Below are 24044 nucleotides of genomic sequence, written 5' to 3' on the forward strand. Positions count from 1 at the left end.
ATTGTATTCGTCTTCTACTTACTAGCTATGTATATTTGTATTTGTAAGTACCGCACTAACCTACAATTAATATTTTTCCCTTCTTTTGTAACTATGGATTTCATTTAAAAATAAGAATATAAATATGACACATAAAATTTTTTCTTTTGGGGAGACAACAGTTGAGAAGGAAAGCTGTTGGCAAGCTAGGTAAACTAAAGGGGTAACGTAAAATGCTGCGTTCCAATCACCCCTTTTTTGGCCAAATACAAACGGGTGTGTGTTCCTGGAATGTCTAGTATTTCTGACAAACATCCTTACATCAGGAATGAGAAGACGAATATCAGACAAACACACACCATGAAAGTACCGATAGAACAGCGCCAAACAACCCACAATGCGACGATGTTCAAGGGAGGCAATAGAGTTGGATACTCTACTGTCCCCAATCAACGCTATCGCTCTCCTCTGTACATGGTCCAGTAGCTCCAGGGATGATTAAACGGCCCCGTAATTCTTACACCGTTTAAGGAAGTCTAAGCACTTGAATGCTTCATTCGACACTTCAAATACATGTTTAGCTCGCACAAATACTAAGTGCCTAAGATGCTCGAGTTATTGGTGCCTTTAAATAACCAATGGCCACTCTGTTCCCGCGGCGATCGGTCCTTTGGGCCGGAACAAGCTTGCTCACCTACAGGAGCATAGCGAGGATCGCCAATTCATTCGCCTCAATTCACTGTTCCAAGTTCTTGAGTTATCGGGTAATAAATGAGTCTTATATGTGTTCAGACCGTAAATCGGGAGATCGATATATACGGCAGGTATACCCAAATATGGGTATATCTGCTCAGTTATCCCCGGCACAGGAATATGCGGTGGTCTTCGTTATCACGAGAAGCTTAGCTGGGAGCTTCCGCGTGCGTCCACAGGTTACGGATAGTGGAATGCTCCATACAGAGAAGCTGCAACTGCAGTCGCGGACAATCAGCTGTATCGAGTGGAGAGTCTCAGTGAGAGGCCGGGTGGCACCGGCTCTTGCTTAAATACTGAGTGCCTGTAGTGCTCGATACGACAAGGGAAGTTATTGGCGCCTTAAATTAAGTAATGGCCATCATGTTTCCCGGCGATCGGTCGTATAGACCGGAACTAGCTTGCTCGCCTATAAGAGCTTGACGAGGATCGCCAGCTCTACAATCAAATGTTGCTACAACAACAACTATATGGTTTTATCAGTACAATATTCGGGGAGGATGTGTAGGCCTTAAACATAGATCGCTGTACCAAATTTCAGCACAATCGGGTAATAAATAGGCCAATTTTGGGAGAAAGACCTTCGATCGGTCTATATATGTGAAAAACTCAAAAATTATCGGATGTTAACTATATTCGGCACGGACTTCAGAGAGCAAATCACGGCTCACTATGTCAAATTTAAGGCCTTTAATGAAGGCCTACATTAAATTATAATACGATCTACACCATACAATAGGAACTCCTTTTACATTTTGTTTAACTCTTAAAAATAACCCTTTTTTTATGGTAAATTAAAAAGATAAAATTCTATTCCGCTCTAAGAACAAAATAAATTATACAAAACAGTTTTTTTCTGAAAAAAAAAATTGAGGAAAATGTAGCGCTAAAAAACCAAAAACCTATTTTATTAAATATTTATAATTGTTCATATACATTGTTCAAAAACAACAAAAAGCTTTTTCGTTTAAAAAAAAAATTCAATCAAATCGGTGCGGTAGATCGAAAGTCATGTGCATACCCAGAATATCACACCCTATGTTATAATCAAGGAGACCAATTCAAGCATTTTCTAAAAGTTTATATCCTCTAACCGTTTAAGGATTGCAAAACGATCAGCTTTCTAGTTTCAAATTTATAAAGGCTTTACGACTACAAATAAAATGCTGAAACAGTTTTAGCCAGAAAAACAGGGGGTATAGTGCTATGGTTTGATTCCGCATCTGTTTTTTTTTTTTTGCAATAATTCCTTTTACTTTGTGGCCTTGTATGACATATATTTCTGTGTTCGAGTCGCAAATACCCAAATACTTTTTCGCACACAACTGTATATGTTATTTTAATGAAGGGCGTCCTACCTGGTAGGGTTATATAAATTCTGATTAATTTGATGAATTTTACTTGCTGCGTGCTGCTTCTTACTATAGCGAGTTGATATACGAACACGGCAGTATTTGCAATAGTACAAATTAGGTTGCGCCTTAATATCAACTGCCCATTCAGAGAATTCTTCCAGCTTTTTCGATTTGAATAATGTTTTCCTAAAAAATTTTGTAGAATTGTCTTCTTAATACAACACAGTTTTTGGGTATCTTCAAAATGATAATCTCTTCCATGTTGCTTTACATACTTCTTCTTTTGTCTCCGTAGGAATTCAGCTTCTGCCGCCCGATGACGAGCAGTTTTGTTGTGTTTGCTTCTACTGTATGTTTTTATAATAGCTATTTTGCAGTACTTGCAAAAACAGTAGTTCACAGGATCAGCTTTGTACTTTGTGCACCACGGATACTGATCGTACCATTCAACATCGTGACGGCTTATGCGCTTCCTAAATCGAATTGCGATTAAAAACGAAATATGATTTTAAAACATAATTTTCAAGAATATCCCACTACACTCTTGCCCATCAGATGCATATCTCACCAAATAAATACTATTGGATAGTTAATTACTGAGTTTACCTAGAATCATTTTTTTCTCCAACAGACTTTCTGGTTTGTGTTGCTACTTCTCCGTCCGAATCCGAGGAGTCCTCGCCCTCATTCTGCTCTTCCTGTGTTTCCTCTGCATCTTCCTCACCTTGGGAACTGTTTCGACCTTTTTCACCATCATCCTCTTCCTCTGTTTCTTCGTTAGACTGTTCACTTTCACCAGCATCACCATTTGTTTCTTCATCCTCACTCCCACACGAATTTATGTTTTGCCCGTCAGCGCCTCTCTCCTTGAACTGCTTTGCTTGGTTTTTATGTTGAATGCTATTTTCGTGAGTTGCTCTTTTAGCTGCGGAATTTCCGAAAAGGACTCGTTTTTCGCAATATTTACAATAAGCAAATCTAGGATCTGAAGAATCTGCAACTAGCCAAGGATGTTGTTTTGCGTACACATCCCAACTGATTGGGCTTTTTGGAGAAACATTGTCGTGGTCCTCAACAGCAGTTGTTACTGGATTACACCTAAGAAAGCGACAAAAAAACTTTTAACAATAATATTGTAAAACAAAAAACATGCATATCAACCACAAATATGGTGCTAATGTCCAAGTGAGTGACATTTCACTCGCGCTCACGAAAAAAAAAATATGCACGTACGCCCACGCCCTTTTTTTATTTCGATTCACGTTAACGCAAGCTCACGAAACAAACATTGTACTCACGCAGAAAACTTTCTACCCACGACTCACAAGAAACTCACACTCACCAGAAAATCACGGCTAAGTGGAAGAAATATTTTTCCACGAGGGGAATAATAATTTTTATTATATGTATAAAAACAATTTAGCTTCAATCACATGGAAGCCGGTTGAGCGCACCGGTGTGACCTGGAGTTTTTCATCGACAAGGGCTGTCGCCTCAGTGTACAACACACCGCATCAACAACAACTCATTACCTTGTTTCTTTTTTAGGTATCTGTAGACTGAGATTCTTTCTCTCTCCCTATATATGTACTTTTCCAATAGTGTCAGTTTGCCTGAAATCTTACGTTAATCGAACGCTTCCTTTGTTTTTTACCTTTAAGCCTAGTACTGACTTCGACTTTTCACACGAACGTTACTATAGAGTTTAGCATATTTTGGATTATGGCTTCCGTTATCGGTTAATTCTTTCGAAAATACGAAAATTCCTCCGCAGCAGGATGTGCCTGCACCAAAGCCAACGGTTTGATGTTAAATTCTTTGATAGAATTTCCTTACTTCATTCTGACTCCTGTACATCTCAATTCGCTCACACGCACGTCTTTCCATTTCCTTTCTCTTTTGGTGGAATAAACGTTTCTTCTCTTTTCTTTTCTCCCGATAACCCTCCTTCATCTGGCGCTACTGATTGCATGGTTGCTCTATGTGCCGCATTCTTGGCTTCAGTAACATTTCGACACTCTTAATCGTACTATGAGTTTCTTGGCGGAGGCTTCCGGTACCCAAGTACGGATTTCGCAGCATTTGCCATGGTGTGGGCAATGGTTTGTCACTGCGCCATTATATCATGGGAACAAGGAGTGTTTTCATCAAGCAGTTGGGTCCGTCGAGTAGAGTATGCCGCTGCCTTCGTAACGTACGTAATCAATTTGGTTCCTCGTGTTTTGATCGGGTGACAGCCATGTGGCTTTGTAAATATTTTTATGTTGAAATCTGGTGCTACTAACTACCATTTTTTTGCCGCGGCGAAATCTATCAGCATCAACCCATTACTGGACCTTATCTCGTTGAGGCTAAACTTTCCGACTGTAGGATTAAAAATGTCTTCTTTTCCTATCATCGCATTAAAATCTCCCAGAACGATTTTGATATCATTGGCGGGGCAGCGGTCATATTCTCTCTGTAGGCACTCGTAGAAAATTTCCTTGGTGTGCTCGTCTTTGTCTTCCGTCGGGGCATGGGCACAAATAAGGCTGATGTTGAAGAATTTGGCTTTTATGGAGAGTGTGTCTAGCCTCTCATCCACCGGTGTAAAGCTGGAGACAATGTGTTTCAGTCCCCAACTGGCCCAGCGCCCCAACTGCATGGGTTTTGTGGGATTGCACATGTATTCCTCGTTAAGGTGAGCTGCTTGCGTCAAGATCCGACGATCGCCCCCAGGTACCCCTAACAGACGCTGATGTTGGCCATTGGTTATTTGAAGGCGCCAATAACTCGCCTTGTCATCTCGAGTATTATTGGCACTCAGTATTTAATTAAGAACCATTACCATCTGACTCCTCACTGAGACTCTCCTCTCGAAAATCGATGACTGCCGCGGCCGCAATTGTAGCTACTCCGCATAAAAACGGAGTTTTCCACCATCCCCTATGGATGGTTCGTAGTTAGACAACTTATATGCATAACCCACATTCCAAGGTACTTCGATGTTAGACCAGATCATCAGACGATGCTTCATATCCAGGTTAACGCCGAATCGTATCATAAAATCGGCACCAATTATAACTTCGTCTACAATATCGGCCACTATTAATTCATATATAAATATGTCCTTTAATTACAGTTGGAGTATATAAAATATATTGCAATAAAATATGAACAATAGTAAACTTTTCAGTGTGGACATAGGGCATCAGCAAGCTCACTCCATCTAGCTCTATCGTTGGCCAAAGCCTTAGCCGGATTCCACGATATATGGGTTGATTCCAACTCCGTTTACGAGTCTCCCATCATTTTCATAGAATTTTCTTCCATGTTTCTAGAATTGTTTTCCATTATTTTTCTAGAATTTTCTTCCATCATTTTACTAATTTCGGCTATCATTGCTGCGAAACTCACACTTGCAGCTACTTTCGAAACTTCCTCTCCGCTAGCATCACCTCTTATCGATATATTGAAATCATACTTACTGTCGAACTCATGTTCGATTATGTCATTTTTACGGCGCTCAAATTTCTCTAATAACCGTTTTTGTTGTTCCTTGCCTTTTTACCGGTAATTGCTAGCTCCATTTTACTTAACTCTTTCTTCAAGTCTTCCATACGTAGATCGGCGAAGTTCATTGTAAAAGTTTATTTCGTAATTGAACTTCTGAACTGTCGAACTCATGTTCGACAGCGCTCAAATTTCTCTAATAACCGTTTTTGTAGTTCCTTGCCTTTTTGCAGGTAGTTGCTAGCTCCATTTTACTTAACTCTTTCTTCAAGTAGAAGTTTATTTCGTAATTTAACTTCTGACACCAGTTGTTACGTTCTTACTGTAGATGTTTTACTTCCAGTTGAAACACTGTTCGTTTACAATTCCTTACTTAAAAATAATTTATTGATCTACTTATTTGCTTTACCATTCGCTGCTGTTTGTTGATTTACAATACGCGTTCTCCGATAAGACTGACTAGTGTTGCGTTGCTCCACTGCCTTTTATACGTCTTGCTGGTCACATCGATGTTTCGAGAATACGGAATCTGGTAACTTGGCGATAAGTTTCTCTGTTGATCTCTGCTTAAGCAGACCAGTGTTGGCAATCACAAACACACATACGTAACATCCCTGCAAACATTTTCTATCGTGCACTCAAGGAAGTTGAAAAGAATCTCAGGCGATATAATTTTTTACTCTAATTACTGTCTCGGTACGGGAGAAAACGTGTCACTTGGCGATATATACCCACAAGTGACTAAATAGGGACTAAAAAAGATTAAAATTCGATTATCAACGTCATTAATAAAAATATTTTTTTGCCTAATGTTTTTTTACCTGTTAGAATGAGGCTTATTTTTTAATTTCTCTCTCTAATTTATTTGCTTTTTTAAATCGAAATTAATAGTCGAAGATTTTATTTGCAATAACTTTCCCTGAATGGGATTTGAACAACCAACCTTACGATTGTGAGGTGTATGCTATCCCTCTGTGCTACGGGCCTTTCTTCATTACAGAAGGCTATGTAAACATACATTGCCTTTAGTGGGGTTTTTTGAGTTCGCGCCCAAAACAACAACAAAAAAAATTTATTTTTAAATTTGTAACAATAACAGTTGATTATGAGAAACTAATTAGCGAAACATGAATGATAGATTTCCCGTCTATTAATGTTTTGGGGAAAATTAGCGTGCCGAAAGTCGACAATTTTTTTAGATCAAAATCAAACAAAAATGTTCTCAAAATTCTTAGGACTTCTGGAAACAGGTTTAAAATCTTGTTACACTTGGTGGTTTCTATATTAAAAAAAATTAATTTTTGGCGATAAGTCTACTACTTTTGATAGCGGGTACGATTTTATGTAAAAGTCAATAAAATTCACTTTTATTTGGTAAAAAAAATTTGGGGCCTTTAGTTTCTTAAGGAACATAAATGCTCATTCTGGAGTCTAATATTTTAAAATATCGCAATGCGGCCCAAAAATTCTTGTCAAATTATAATTCAAGTTAAATAGTACATATGCATACAACTTAAATTATGATACAACACATTTATTTTAAAAACAGTGCCATGAAAATCAATTTGTACTTCACAAATTTATAAATATAAGAATCTTGAAATTTTTAGCAAATATTTTGTCTACATAAAGAATTTGAAAATAAAATACTATCAACTGTCTTAGGCTCTAAACGGTTTCTTTTTTCGGTTATAATATTTCCAACTAAGGAAAAGACACGTTTGGATGCAGCACAACTTGCTGGAATATATAGATACTATTATTATCAGTTTAGATAGTTTTGCATAACGTCGAAATCTTCTGTCAGTTTTACATTTTCATTGTTATATCGTTCTACCTCATCTCTCTCACTTTGAATCGAAAATTCTTCTGTATTTACTAACTCGGGAAAAGGAAGCACATATTTCGAGTAGGTGTACTAGTATCACCGCAATATGCAGTAGCTGGACTGGTTATGAAAATGAGCAAACTGGTGACGATGGCATTGATAATGATGGAGAGGATGAGGTGTCATCCATGCATTTTTGAATTCAAAGGTTTTTATGTCGTTTAAATTATTTGGCTGCATTGATAAGCTGGCGGATAGAAATACAGTGCAACTTTATGCAATATGTCTAAATTGGCCGTCCATTTCTCCAAGCTTGTTATAATTTTTGTCTTTAATGAAGAAATGGGTAGTTCCTCATTATTTTGAATACGACAAATGTTTATGGATGGAATAACAAAACATATTGTGGGGGATTTTCATATTTCGACCAAACTTGGGAGAATAGACATATTGAAATTTAAAATATTTCGTCCAAAGAGTGTAAGAAATAGAAGAGAGGGTTTCTGCTTTGTCTTCCCCGTACCGTAAAATAACGCGTTAAAAACACAACATTTTCCATGTATTCCAATTGGAGTCACATTGAGAGTTGCAACATTTTCGGGTTATTCTGTTTTGATTCGGGCATTCGTTCGAACATTTTTTCGTATTTTGCTTTGTTTCTTTGCAACCGGAAGTTGGAATAAAGGAAAAACGAAATATCGAAAGCAATTCAAACATGTTGTGTCTTTAAAATTTGTCACTCATCATCCCGTATTGGGCTCTAACGCCAGCTCTTATTCTTTCTTACGCTCTTTGATTTCGTCTCTCTGAATTTTCTGCCAGAAATTCATTTATTGTAGTATAGTTTTCAAAAATAGACTTGAACACGGCAAAGTTGGAATTCCACCCAGTCGGGCAATAGTTTTTCAAAGTTGCGAACAATAAATGTTGTTTAGTTGAAATTTTAATATTTTTTGACAATCGTTTTCCCTCTAGCTCTTTCGTAGATACAAATGCACATTTAAAGACATTCAAAAATAAATGGGCCGAACAATTTAACTTTTTAAAATCTTTCAATACAATTACAATATTTCTTCCGCGGTCAGTGACAAAAACAATTGTTGACGTATCGATTACAACGAATTATCTAAAGATTCCTTTTAATTTTTCCAAAGTATTTGCTGCTGTATTATACGTAATATCCATAGACTTCATTCCCAAAGTAATATCCACGAGCTCAATTTTTTTTTTCAAAATGTAATGTGGCGCACAAGTAACTTCTATTAACAAAACCGTCCGTCCACATGTCTATAGTAGGTGCGGCTTTTCCATTAGAAACTATGTCCTGAATCATAGTTTTTTTCCAAAGTCATTGATATTGATTTTCCGGAAAAAGTTCTTGCGCTAGGAATTAGGTTGACCACATCAACATTTTTACCATATTTTAACCCAATTTTTATGGTTTTCGAAATCATTTTCCAAAATCCCGATCATTCAACTATGCTAAAAGGTCGGCAGTCTTCCAAAGCAAAATTCAAAAATGAATCAAAGCAAACTGATCTTTCTGTGGTATTAATTCGAGTAGGAGTTTCATCACGAGACGATTGGTGAATGCATTTATGTTTAAAATGATAAGAAGTATTCTGTTTGCCCAATTTTAAAATCTTTTGAAAAATTACGCTGTCTACTTTCTCTGGCAAGACGGATCCGTCTTCAATTTCAAACGAACATTTCCAAATTGCACTCCTACCATTTTTATGCCCACCACCGACAGATGGGGGTATATTCATTTTGTCATTCCGTTTGCAACACATCGAAATATTCATTTCCGACCCTATAAAGTATATATATTCTTGATCAGCGTAAAAATCTAAGACGATCCAGACATGTCCGTCCGTCTGTCCATATAGACCGATCCGCCGATTTAGGGTCTTAGGCCAATAAAAGCCACATTTATTATCCGATTTTGCTGAAATTTGGCACAGTAAGTTGTATTAGGCCCTACGGCATCCTCCGTCAATTTGGCCCAGATCGGTTCAGATTTGGATATAGCTGCCATATAGACCGATCCTCCGATTTAGGGTCTTAGGCCCATAAAAGCCACATTTATTATCCGATTTTGCTGAAATTCGGGACAGTGAGTTGTCTTAGGCCCTTCAACATCCTCCGTCAATTTGGATCAAATCGGTCCAGTTTTGGATATAGCTGCTATATAGACCGATCTCTCGGTTTTAGGTTTTAGGACCATAAAAAGCGCATTTATTGTTCGATGTTTCCGAAATTTGGGACAAAGAGTTAAGTTAAGCCCCTTTACATATTTCTGCAATTTGGTCTAGATCGATCAAGATTTGCATATAGATGCCATAAAAACCGATCTCTCGATTTAAAGTCTTGGCCCCATAAAAGGCGCATTTTTAATCCGATTGCACTGAAATTTGACACACTGGCTGATGTTATGCTTTTCGACATCCGTGTCGTATATAGTTAAGATTGGTTTATTTTTAGATATAACTACTAAAAATACCAATATTTTGTTATATACAATTGAACAATAACTTTTACTTATTAGTATCTGATCCAAATCGGAACATATATTGATATAGCTGCTATGGGGCATAAGGTATGAATTTTGCACCGGATTTTGAGGAAAGGTGGTTCACATATATATCCGAGGTGGTGGGTATCCAAAGTTCGGCCCGGTCGAACCTAACGCCTTTTTACTTGTTTTTTAACTCTGCCAACAATTTTTTGGCTAGGTTTACGTCGTTTTCGAAGTATATACAATGCGGCGGAATGTATGTCATATATGCCAGAGTTTCCCAAAAACCATCCCTGGTCATCAAGACCCTATAAAGGAAAATTGCCTAAGCGATATGAGGTAAACATGGCTACATCACATATCAAATCGAGCAGGCAATGGCGCATTCTGAAAAAGAGAAATGGATATCAGCTCTACAAGATGAAATGAAATCCATGTATAACAACAATACGTAGGATTTGGTGGAATTGCCGCAAGTTAGAAAAACAATAACTACCAAATGTGTTTACAAAATCAAAAAATTTTTTCAAGGTTGGTAACGAGAGGTTTTTGCCGAAACACGGAGAAGATTACGATCACATCTTTGCTCCTAAAAGCTAATCCAAGAGATTTAAACAAAAAGGAAATGAGAATCTTGTGTGCCGGTTGAACAGAAGTATTCATAGTCTAAAAAAATCTGCAAGATGCTGGAATCAGCGAATTCATCAAGCGCTTGAAAAAAAATTGCTTGTATGTTAAAGTATCTGATGGTAATTTCATTTATGTGCTCATCTATGTTGATTACATAATTGTAGCAGCAAAATGTAATGAGACCGTAAAGGAGGTGATATCTTATATATCAATGAATTTTCAACTTACGGATATGAGAAAGCTGAAATTCTATCTAGGAATTGAAATTTAAAGAGATTTTGATGGATTATACTATATGTCTCAAGCTGGATAATAGAGCAACACGATAATGAATATGTAAAGACATCAAGTATCATTGGGTCTCTTCTCAGTTTTCATTTTATCCCAGAAAATAAGTAAACCTTCGAAGAAAGATTGCAATAAAGTTAAACATCTGTTTCGATATCTGAAAATTATGTAAGATGCAAAACTTTGTGTGGGCTGAGAACTCCCAAGATCGAAAATCAACCAGGAGATACCTATTCAAACATGGGGATCGACCGAAGCGGAATTAGTTTACTTGCAGAAGCAAATCAGGAATGCATTTGATACTGCAAATTTTTGAAAGATTTTTCAATCTAACTTGAGGAGAAGCCGCTCGTTTAAGAAGACAATCAAAGATGTTGGAATCGGAAAAAATCAATCCCCGCAGCAAACATAACAATGTCAAACATTATCAAGGACTAAAGAATTCTGGTGATATACAGAAGGAATATTGTTCCACAAGTAACATGAATGCTGATAAGCTAAGAATTTAGAAAAATAAAATTAGGAAATCTTCGAGGGCTTGGAGGTTTAGCAGTATAATAAGCTTTATGCTATTGAGAAGGGGCGTTAAATGTAACTTCTACTTGTTCAATTATACTCTACTATTTACATAAACGTATCCTTTTTGTTTTGTCATAGTATTGGCTGCCTGTATATTTTAATTTTCTTGAATATATTGTTTGTCTAAATAAAACTCTTGAATTGAAAACGAGTCGCTTCGTCTTCATATTTCTTAAAATTTTCATTATTCCTTGGAAACCTCTAATAGTTGGTTTCTTGTTGGCATCCATGAAGGACTCCATCGGGTTAATCCGGTACTTACAACCATGGGCATGAAACCACATTGAGCGATTATTGTGAAATCGTCCCTAGTGATTGAACAGATTGGCCGAGTTGTAAGATTGATATCTACTTATGTAAAACCTGTGGAAAACTATGGTTTTGATTTATATGTGATATTCTACTATACGTAACATAGCTTGTCGATACGGCTGTCATTGATTGTATTTATGGACGTTCAATAAACAGTCATAAATAGGCTTATCGAGAAGTTGTGTGCTTTCACCAAGTACAATTTAAATAAACCGATTTGGCCGATATGATATCTGCTATGACCTTCAACATCTATCTTAACTAATATCGTGATTAGATATATTGAGCAACTACTGAAAGCAATGCTTATCCAAACATAAAAAAAATTTATAGGGATTTCTTGTTATGACTTTACACAGTCTTTCAATATTTTTTAAGTTTCTGTTTATAAAGAGAAACTATGCAAAGAACTTAACCAATCCGTCAAAATGGAATGGCTGAAATGAAATGGCTAACCTTTTTCTGATATCTCAAAATCTGTTATCAAACTGTCAATCTGAATTTAAATAGAAAAGAAGTTGTAACACGGTTCTGATTGATGTAATTGAAAATCTTTGTCAAAACATGGATTGCAAAATGATATCATTCCTTCTACTTTTGGATCACAGCATAGCCTTTGAAAGTGATAACCATAATATTTTTACCCAAAGACTTCTGAAATTATTTAATTTCTCAAGTAATGCTTGCAAACTGATATCATCATTTCCAACACAAAAATCACAGTCAGTTTTCTGTAACAATAGTTGGTCAAACTCCCTAACTGTTCTGTACCTCAAGATGTACCTCAAGGTAAAGGTGTACCTACACTCATTGATATGAGAGAAGTATCCCCTGTTTCTAATATGTATTGTTCATGGAAAATTTAGTAGCAATCTTTTAATCAGTATAAGCTTCCAAAAGAATATGAGAAATGGCTATCTAGTTGGAAATACTTACATAGTGACAATGGCTTATAAGAAGAATCCAAATTCCAACGTCGGTTGGCAGCTTCTATACCATGCCAAGTTTACATTTATTTATCTTCTTCCTAGCTAAACTGTGTCAATACATAAAATATTGAAAACAGTTTCTAGATGACAACAGGGAAATCGAAGAGGATGTCGAAAAAACAATACTTGATACTGACCCCCGTGATTCGATGAGTGTACAATTCGATTAAAAAAAAATCACGAAATTGAATGATAGATAAGGTCCCTGATATATTTACTTATATCTCACTTTTCTGTAAATCGGATAATTCTTTTCATAAATCTATTTTCATATATGCGAAAGTTCGTCTAGCATTACGTCATACTATAATAAGTACAGTATCAGTAAATAACGCATTAAACTCACTTGTTAAACTTGTCCACTTTTAAGCTTTTTAAATATTTTGCTTCATTCTGTATATGTGATGCAGTGCGTAAATGCCGCGGATAGTTGTTCTTTCCCGTTTTCGTCTCGCATATCTTGCATCGCAGTGTTCCTTGTTGATCCTCTACTACTTCACTCCAACGATATCGATCTTTCCTACAATTAAATTAAACAATACGTTATTTATCATTGAATTAAAAAATTACTCACCTTATTCCATTTTTTTCCTCTTCATCATTTTCTTCGTCTGTACTGTTATTGGAATGGTTGCTGTTCTGCATTTTAACACATTCTTTGTGTTTCCCAGTATCTTGGTGCCGTTTCCGTAGGTACGAAAATTCTACGTTCAGTCGTATTTTGCAATACTTACATCGACCAACAGTACCAACAGGATTGTCGCGCTCTAACCAAGGGCATTCCTCAAGCCATCTTCGCCAATTGTAATTATTTAGAGCTTCGGCTTGCGATTTACGTTTGAGTTTTAGTGCTGCAATATAGCTGTTTGTTCCAAATTCTTGTTTAATTTCGAATAAGGGCGTGCTGAAACAAAGCGTTATGAAGTTTTTATATACGATAGGAATTGCTATATAAGCTCTTTTATTCTAATAATACTTGACAATTTAAAAAAAAAATATATGTAACAAATATTTCCAAAAATAAAAAATTTTGTTTAAATAGGCAATACAATAAGCAAAACGCTAGGCAATTGTACTTGGGACAATTCTCCGTTTATAAGATAAAGTGTAAAGAAGTCTCCTTGCGAGAGCCTTATCGATCTCTCAAAGTAAAAATCTGCGCTAAGAAGAAAACGATAGAGAAAAACCTCTATATAGTCCAGTTACATTAAATAAACGATAATATATAGCTGAAAGCAGTCATCTGAAGATTCCTGGTGATTCTTTTCTATGGCCAGGGGCAGTCCTCAACTCACAAATGTCATTAAAACTCCTCCAGTTTGAATTGGAGGGTTTTTGGTTGGTTGAAATACATTGGAATACCTATAATTCGTTATTTCCGTGATCTTGGCCGCCTTCTGGTTGGTGGCGCTTGTGAATATAGATATATAAGAGTTATCTAAGAACACACATCTTCACACATCTAAGAAAAACGCAAAGAATGCGTTGTGAAAATTAAGCGAATAGTCATAGATAGATAAACAGCCAGTAGCACATAAGTCTTTTTTCCTGCACACGATCTTAAACCTAATTGCAATTATAATCAACCAATCGCTTGTCAGCTATCTTTTTTTTCATCATGCTGCAGACATATAAAGGGAGAGTGCGGAATGTGGGAGCCTATATAAACCATTATGATGACTTTGGGTTATATCAATGGAACATCCCAATAATTGCCTTGGCAACGCTGGTGATAAAGTATAAACATAGATAAATTATACTGCTTGTCTCTGGTATAAACAAGTTGTGATTTTGTCGTTCCTAATTTTTGGCAGTAATTTTATAAATTAGAGTTGATATAAAACAGTAACCGAAAGTGTACCGAGTTGGGAATACATGAAGTTTGCTGTTACTCCTCAAGGTATTTGATGTTTTTATGCAAAGGTTTCGAAAAGCGCGCAAGTCTTATCAAGAAAGTAATTGCTGTCTGCTTCATATAAATAGAATCAGCTGATTGTTTTATTTTATGATACCATTTACATGCTGATATTAATATAGAATTAACAGTTGAGCCTAAAATTATTCTTTAGTTTTTTAATATAAGAAGATTTATCGAATGTACAAGAGATCCCACCAGTTAACTGACCAGGCCGGGATTAGCAATATCGCCTATAAGTCTATGGTAAAAATGTCGTCGGAACAAAATGACGTGTTTTTTTGGGTTAAATTATGCGCATTGCTTGACGATAAACTGAAACTGATCCGAACGCTGTAAATGGAGAACTGAAAGAGTTGAGGGATCACAATATCAAACTAAAGGATGAAGTTAAGCAACTTTCTGCGCGCCTGAAACAAGTTGATCGTCGAAGTAGAACAGCTAACGTTGTAGTAGTTGACGGATTAAAGTCAAAAGAATTCTTAACGTTTAAATAGATATAATTTCATCCAGAAAAATTGGAAGATCTGTGTTATTTACTCTGGAAACTACTTCACACAAAATATTTCAAACTAAAAGATTGCTGAAAGGAGAAGCGTGTGCGTGAGTGTGCTATAATAACTGAGTTAAAACAAGTAAAGGCGTGCTAAGTTCGGCGCGCTTCTGTCCAGCGAGAAAAATTAAAGCTTAAGGATGATCAAGAGACCGGTTTACATGGGAGCTATAGCAGGTCATATACTGATTTGGACCTTATTTTGCACACTAGTTAGAAGTCGTTCAAGTTGCATTATGTGAATAAAATAAAAAAAATCTTGGTGGTAGATATACAAAACCGCGAATTTAGTATTTTCTAAAAGAAGAGTTTAATTAGTAATTAATGAATATTTATTTTCCCTGTTATAGAGAGGATTGCCCTTAATCAACTTGGTCACTTGGTGGCTAAATTGGTGCGCAACTCCTTAGTGCGAATGTGTTCGCTACAGTTAAGAGACAAGGCGAAGACGCATTTGCCACTGTGTAGCAGTGGAACTGTCGGAAGAACGACGAAAATCCTCAAGGGACTACCCGATCGTTACAAAACGACGAAGTGTAAAAGTTGATGAACGAAGGTTTTAGGACGTTACAATGAACTACTCCAGACCATGTGATAGGAAGATCCTCGTGACTCTGGACCTTTTGAAAGCATTCGACACGGACAGTCATGCCAAACTGTTTGAGGACATTGCTAACACGTCCCTCTAGCCAGCCCTGAAACGCTGGGTCACGAATTATCTGTTTGGTGGCTGTTTGTGGAATTAAGAGATGAGAAGTCAAACACCGCAATTAAAACAGGGAGTTCTCCAAAGCGGTTTGATATCTCTGGCACTACTTAACCTCTACCTATCATCTATTCCATCCCCTATAGATAGCGTAGAGATCGTATCATATGCGGACTGTACGATCATGGTACCAGGCCGCCCAACCATTGGTGACATCTGCGATAGGTTAAACGTCTACCACAACGAACTTACCTCTTATTTCGTTTCGTTTATTTATTTATTTTAACAATGCATGAATTTGTAAAGCTATGTTAAATAATAATTGTGTTACTTTACAAAAGTACAGAAAAAAAAATCAACAAAAATCTAAATTTAAAAATTTGTATAATTTAGCACAAATACGTATGAAAAAAAAGGATAACGTCAACGGCAACATCTGTCATTAACAAAAGCACATAAGAATTTCGTTTCTTTAGAGGTTTGTTTAAAAAAATGTCTATTGATTTTTTTTGCCAAAATATTCCTAGTAATCAATTTTGTTAACGACGATCGGAGTTGTCGTTGTTGTTGCGATCTTCGTCAAGCTCCTGTAGGTGAGCAAGCTCGTTCCGGGGGGCCACTGGTTATTTAAAGGCACCAATAACTCGCCTTGTCATATCGAGCATCAAAGGCACTCAGTATTTGGGCAGGAGCCGGTGCCGCCCAGCCTCTCACTGAGACTCTCCACTCAATACCGCGCATTCCTGACTGTCGTTGCAGCTACTCAGAATGGAGCATTCCATTGTCCAGTTATGAACTGATTTAGATTATATTTAGCGTGGATCTTGAAAGCACGAAACAAAACTTTCAGCCAAAACGGAAAATAAATGCACCCTCTAGATGCTCAAGAAGACCAATTGGGATATCGGTTTATGTGGCAACTATATCAGGAAAGGGACCGATTTATACCATTCTTAACACAGATGTTGGATTTCAAAACAAAACATCATGTGCGAATTTCATACAAATCGGTTAATAAATGCACTATCGAAATATCAGTTTACATATACATAGTCCATAAAGTCTGCGTTCATGTGACAATTTCTTTTTTAATGTTTAAAAAACAACATAGAAAAATAAATAAAGTTAAGTTTTGTTGTATATGTTGTTTCTTTATATTTCTTAAATTAGAAAACAAAAATACAAGTTTGCTTTTGCTTTGTTCTAACGGTACTTTTGTCTCATAAGAAGAAATTATGACAACCAAAAAGTCTGCATTCACTTTGTTTACTTCGAAAGTACCGTTACTTTTTATGATGCTTGTTCTTATTTTTGATCAGTTTCAGTTCATTATGATAACAAGTGATAGTTACACGTGTTTTTTTAAAAATTAATAAATTTGGAAACATGGAAACTAAAGGAAAGGAAATATGCATATCTGAAAGAAAAATAATTATTAAATTGTGGAAAGAAGGACAAAACTTTAGAAATATTGGTGGAACAGTTGGAAGAACGTATTCTTCTGTCCAGCGCTTAATTAATAATTACAAAGAAACCGGCATTATAACTTCAAAGCCTCGGCCTGGGCGTCCAAAAAAATTATCCGTTAGAGAAGAGCTCAAAGTGATTAATATGGTAAGCAACAACCCTCGTATAACATCAACCAAAATTGTTGAAAATATTAAAACAATTTTTAAAAAAAGCATCTGTGCCGAAACTGCCAGAAAAATATTACATAAAGCTGGATTTTATGGAAGAGTTGCTCGAAGAAAGCTGTATATTTCAGTCATAAACAGACAAAAGCGGATTGCATTCGCTAATACTTTCATCAATAAGCCTCCTGAATTCTGGAAACAAATTATTTTCTCCGACGAGAGCAAATTCTTTATTTTTGGCATTAAAGGTCGGCAAATAGTGTGGCGCAAGTCCCGGACTGAGCTGGAAAAACTAAATTTATTTGGAACGGTGAAGCACGGTGGTGGTGAAGTTATGGTGTGGGGGTGTATGGCTGCTAGTGGAGTGGGTCAATTAGATTTTGTTGAGTCCAAAATGGATAAATGGGGTTATCTCAATATTTTGAAAAAAAAAATTTGAAACCAAGTGCTGCTAAACTAGGGTTAGCAACGACATTTTGGTTCCAACAAGATAACGATCCAAAGCATACATCGGAGGTTGTTAGGCTTTGCTTCTATATAACACTCCAAAGCAGCTTAAAACACCACCCTAATCACCAGATCTCAACCCCATTGAGCATCTTTGGGATCTATTGGAGAAAGAAATTCGTCAGCACGTTATAACCAGCAAGGAGATGTTATGCAGGCAGAGTGGGCGAAAATAACATCTGAGGAAACAGAGAAGTTGGTAAACTCCATGCCAAATAGACTAAGTGCAGTCTTAAAACAACGTGGCTATCCTACCAAATATTAAGAATGTGTTAATATGTTTTTATTGTATGTCTAAATAACTCCTTTGTTTATTTTTAATTACTGAACGCAGACTTTGTGGTGCTTATATTTATTTGTTATCATATTTAAATCGCTCTAGAGTGAAAGTGCTTAACCAAACTTAGAATTTTGTTTTTGTTTTTTAATGTTAGGAATATAAAGAAAATATATATGTAAAAAAGTTGATTTGATTTAAAATTTTGTTTTGTGTTCTTTAACCAATCATAAAAGTTTGTCAGATGAATGCAGACTTTATGGGCTATGTGTATATACCAGCTGTAACAATCCCATGGCAGCCGGTTGTACGTACCGGATTGACCCGATGGAATCTTCATCGGCAAGGGCTGCCGCCTCAGTGTACGTGTTCGTCTTTTTTCGTCATGGGAGAGGCACATCCCGGAGTGCCTTCTCCGTATGCTTTTGGTCCGTGCCGGGATTGAAAAGAACCCCGGACCCTGGTTCTGTTCCGTTTGCCAGAACCGCCTTCATCATCGGTCAGTGTCGGTGAGGTGTAACAGGTGCTTGGAGTGGGTACATTTCCGTTCTTGCTCTGGCCTAACTTCGCTACGGGAGTATAGTCATACTGGCTATGTCGCTAGGTGCTGTGCGAACTCAGCCAGCAGTGGGTCACAAGCGTCGCCGTCGTCGCCTTCGGCGTCCTCGTCGTCGGACTATGTGACCCCCCCGACCTCTCCCGTACGGCAATTTATGCAAAGACAGCACCCTAGCCCTACTATTGCCAGGCCAGTGTCGGGAAATGTATCGTTCCTGCAGTTAAACTGCAATGGACTGCGAGGCAAGATTGATGAGATTGTGGATTTTATGAGTCGGAAGAGCATATCGGTCGCAGCGATCCAGGAGACAAAGCTGACTAACACCTGCAGCTTGCACAGTTGTCACGGCTACAATGTGCTACGTAAGGATCGCTCAAGGAATGGAGGTGGGGGATTGGCCTTCGTTATACACCATTCCGTGCAGTATAGACCTATCTCGCCTGCGCTTGACGCTAGTGACCCATACATGGAATGTATGGGGGTAGCAGTCAAGTCTGGTACTGCCGAGATAGAGATATACAACGTGTATATACCGCCGGTTGGCAGCTGTGTCCCGATTAATGGCCAGGCCTACAGCCCCGACATAAGTGGGTTGCTATCTGGCCATAGTCGTCTGGTTCTGGGGGATTTCAATGCACATCACTCGTCATGGCATTCTCCCCTAGGCAACGACCAGCGTGGCATAGCTTTGGCAGAGCAGATAGATAGCTCCACGTTTTGCACGGTGAATGAGGATGCCCCCACTAGGATTACGAGGAGGTGCAGCAGCTCGCCAGACATCTCAATCGCATCCCCTGATCTCCTGAGTGACGTATCCTGGCAAGCCGTCATCTCTTTGGGGTCAGACCACCTCCCCATAATCCTCACCATCGACCGACCACCCGACTTCATAACCTCTGAGCGCCGAACGTTCATCAACTATAAGAAGGCCAATTGGACTGGCTTCAGAGAGTATACCAATCGCCGCTTCAATGAACTGCCACCCCCCTCTGATGTGCTTGTGGCCGAGAGGATATTCCGAGACATCATCAACGCAGCAGCCACTCGCTTTATTCCAGCCGGTCGAATACCGCAAGTGCGACCCAATTTCCCGGCGCAAGCAGTGGTACTCGCAGACGAGCGTGATGGGATTCGTGCTATGGACCCCGCTAACCCCAGAATCAGCGAGCTGAATCTGGAAATAAACAGGGTAGTCAACGAACATAAGCGGAATTTGTGGCTGGAACACTTGGAGCAATGTAACTTAGGCACCGGTGCAGGCAAATTGTGGGCCACTGTTAAGTCTCTCTCGAACCCCGGTAGACGGGACGACAGGACCTCAGTCACTTTTGGCGAGTTAACCGTGACTGATCCGAAGAGATGCGCCAGGTTGTTCAACCGTCAATTTATCGTGCATCCCGAGAGAGACAGGGCAAGGAGAAGAGCCATTCGCCGTATTCGTGGTCTCCGAGCCGATGAACAGCCATCACAATTTACCGTGGGCGAAGTTACGAATGTCATCAGTGGCGCCAAATCTTCCAAGGCGTTGGGCCCCGACGGAATCTCTACATTGATGCTGAAGAATCTGGATTTACCTGGAGTTGAGTACCTTACCACTGTCCTTAACCTGTCATTGAACACTCTTATAGTTCCCGATGTCTGGAAAATGGGCAGAGTGATCCCGCTACTGAAGCCTGGTAAAGACCCGAGTTTGGGGGAGTCGTACAGACCGATCTCCCTTCTCTCACCGGTGGCTAAGACGCTTGAGGCATTACTCCTCCCGAGCCTCGTAGGAGAATTTCCATTCGCCGAGCATCAACACGGATTTCGGAGACTGCACAGCACAACAACAGCTTTGCATGCCATCACCACACACATTTGCCGTGGCTTCAATCAACCCAGGCCATGTGATAGGACGGTCCTCGTGGCATTGGACCTATCGAAGGCATTCGACACGGTCAGCCATGCCAAATTATTTGAGGACATCGCCAACACGTCCCTCCAGCCAGGCCTTAAACGTTGGGTCGCGAATTATCTGTGTGGCCGCCAGTCATTTGTGGAATTTAGGGATAAGAAGTCAAAACACCGTAGAGTGAAACAGGGAGTTCCCCAAGGCGGGGTGATATCTCCGGCTCTGTTTAACCTCTACCTTTCCTCCATTCCACCTCCTCCAGACGGCATAGAGATCGTATCATATGCGGACGACTGTACGATCTTGGCATCAGGCCCCCCACCCATTGATGACATCTGCGATAGGTTGAACGTCTACCTCAACGAGCTTGCCTCATATTTCGCTGCAAGAAATCTGAAGATATCCGCCACCAAATCTTCAGCCACACTGTTCACTACAAATACGCGTGAGGTGAATTCTGAGCTGACTGTGATGGTCGATGGAGAATTGATTCCGACCATCAAGTGTCCCAAAATACTTGGCGTCACATTTGACAGCTCCTACACTTTCTCCCCACATGCCACAGCAATCTGCAATAAAGTCAAAAGTAGAAACAAGGTCCTCAAGTCACTCGCTGGCAGCACTTGGGGTGCAGACAAAGAAACCTTGTTGACCACGTACAAAGCAATTGGCCGGTCTGTGGTAAGTTATGCAGCGCCAGTGTGGTCACGTCAGCTTTGTGACACGCAGTGGAATAATATTCAGATCTGTCAGAATGCCGCCCTCCGAACTGCGACGGGCTGCCTCCTTAGTTCTCATGTGGACCACCTCCACCAGGAGACAAAGATCCTACCAGTGCGAAGACATAACTACATGCTGTCTAAGCAATACCTTTTGGGCTGTTATCGCAGAAATCATCCAAATCATCATCTTGTGGATAGATACCCACCGCCCAGAAGCCTTAAGGTAGATCTACATGATCTAGAGCGTGAGGTCCAGCGCTACAAGAGAGAACCTCTAGATCAAGCGGCATATCAAGCGGGTCTGAACAACATTCATGCAGACACGGTAGCAGACGCGTTAACTGGCTACCGGGTGAATGTAGTCCTTGGAGTACGACCGCCACCCATTGCACCCGAAGAAATCGACCTCCCCCGGCAAACCAGAGTGATTCTGGCTCAATTACGTTCCGGCAGATGCAGCCGCCTCAATTCCCACAGAGCTAGGATTGATGCCGACGTGCAAGATGTATGTCCCGACTGTAACCAGGGACCGCACGATACACGTCACCTGTTTAACTGCCCGGCCAGACCCACTCGACTCAGACCCAGATCCCTGTGGACGCACCCCATCTTAGTCGCGGAGTTCCTGGGTCTTGACACTCAACAGAATCAAGCAGACGAAAGATAGTACACAATAAACTGCTACAACAACAACAACAACCAGCTGTATTAAAACATGAACCGATTTGGCCCATTTACAATCCCAAAAGACCTACGCTAAATTATATTACTTCGAAGTTAACGTGTTTTTAACAGACAGACAGATGGACGGACGTGTATAAATCGACTTAGAATGTCATTACGGCCAAGTATATATATACAAACGGAACGATGAAATAAGCATACCCCATCCCATTGCGGAGGGTATAAATATGCAACCATTGGTCTAACCTGAACGCAATTCTTGTAACACCATGAAAATTTAACATTTATTAATCAAAGAAACAAAAATGGCATAGCAACTAGGACAAAGGAACTTACCCAAGATTATTTCTTTCTTCCTCTTCACGAAAAGCCAAATAATAATCGCTGCGTTCTTTGTGGTACATGGATATCTCATGTTGCTTTACGAAACTTAAACTTCGCACGTTTATTTTCACGTCACAGTGCAGACAATGCCCATACATTTCGTCGCTTTCCTCGTACAGCAACCACGAATAATCTTTGCACCATTCCAACACATTACTCGAACTACAAGACGTTTGCACTGATGATGATCCTGTCGAACACCTATCATCATCAACCTCCTCATCGTTTGTTGAAATACTATTTTGGTCGTTCAATTCTAACAAATCCATCGGATCATTTTCTAAACTATCTTGCATTGAAGAGTCAATAATGGCAATTTCGTCCTTGACACCATCAGAAGATTTGTGGTTATCCATTGATTCGTTACATTGATTCGATAGGGATAGAACCACGTATTCTGTTGGGTTGTTTTTTGGGTTTACCGACAAAGACCCATGCGTATTTAAAGGGTCACTCTTTTTCAATGTGTCCACTTCAGCAACCTCGTTTGGCAGTTCTAAAACGGATGCGCCATCATCCATTGCATGATTTGATTTACTATTCTGGACATCAAAATCGGGAACAACAACCTCCCTTTAAAAATTAGTGGAAATAAGAACATATTTGATTTCCTGATTTTCAACAAACCTAAAATCTTACATTTTTGACCAATGTTCTTTATTATTTGTTTAAAGCTTTTTAAAATTAATTTTAGGTCGCGTCGCCTAATGGAAATTTCACTAGGCTATCATTCGTCTGTCAAACCACGGATCTCAAAGTCGACTTTCGACTAATCGATTAATCGAGAAGGAGAAAGTCGACTTTCAATGATTAAAAAGTCGAATAATCGATTTTGAAGATTAATGCGGACTATACATGGCACATCATGATGCGTAGGCATTGTAATAGTATCTGGACTCTGCGACTAAGATCTGGTGCATCCTGAGGGATCCGGGGCTAATCGAGTGGGTCTGGCTGGGCAGTTAAAGAGTTATTCCACTTACCACAGACTGGCCAATTGCTTTGTACGTGGTCAACAAGGTTTCTTTGTCTGCGCCCTAAGTACCACCAGCAAGTGACTTGAGGACCTTGTTTCTACTTTTGACTTTATCACAAATTTCTGAGGAATGTTGGGAGAATGTGTTAGAGCTGTCAAATGTAACGCCAAGCATTTTCGAGCACTTGACCGGAATCATTTCTCCATCGGCCATCACAGTCGGCTTGGTATTCATCTCACCTTTGTAGTGAACAATGTGGCTGAAGATTTGGTGGCAGATATCTTCAGATTTCTTGCAGCGAAATATGAGGCAAGTTCGTCGAGGTAGACGTTCAACCTATCGCAGATGTCAACAATGGGTGGGGGGCCTGATGCCATGACCGTACAATCGTCCGCATATGATACGATCTCTATGCCGTCTGGAGGGGGTGGAATGGAGGATAAGCAGAGGTTAAACTGTGCCGGAGATATCACCCACCTTGGGGAACACCATGTTTCACTCTACGGTGCTTC

At 39.1% G+C, this 24044-nt stretch overlaps 1 protein-coding gene across 1 annotated transcript in view; it reads right to left on the reverse strand.

Moving 5' to 3' along the window:
- The window catches only part of LOC106087332 (protein suppressor of variegation 3-7), a 37421-nt gene extending 14124 nt beyond the window's left edge, over positions 1 to 23297 (reverse strand). The window contains exons 1-7 of the mRNA XM_013252341.2: positions 23195 to 23297; positions 22508 to 23128; positions 13298 to 13627; positions 13070 to 13243; positions 2694 to 3185; positions 2363 to 2560; positions 2091 to 2273 (exon numbers count right to left, since the gene is read on the reverse strand). Coding sequence (XP_013107795.2) covers positions 2091 to 2273; positions 2363 to 2560; positions 2694 to 3185; positions 13070 to 13243; positions 13298 to 13627; positions 22508 to 23128; positions 23195 to 23196 — 2000 coding nt within the window. The 5' untranslated portion in view covers positions 23197 to 23297. The remainder of the gene's footprint in view (positions 1 to 2090; positions 2274 to 2362; positions 2561 to 2693; positions 3186 to 13069; positions 13244 to 13297; positions 13628 to 22507; positions 23129 to 23194) is intronic.
- Positions 23298 to 24044: the final 747 nt, after the last annotated feature.

This window comes from Stomoxys calcitrans, chromosome 2 (genome assembly GCF_963082655.1).
Source record: "Stomoxys calcitrans chromosome 2, idStoCalc2.1, whole genome shotgun sequence".
NCBI classification, from domain to species: domain Eukaryota; kingdom Metazoa; phylum Arthropoda; class Insecta; order Diptera; family Muscidae; genus Stomoxys; species Stomoxys calcitrans.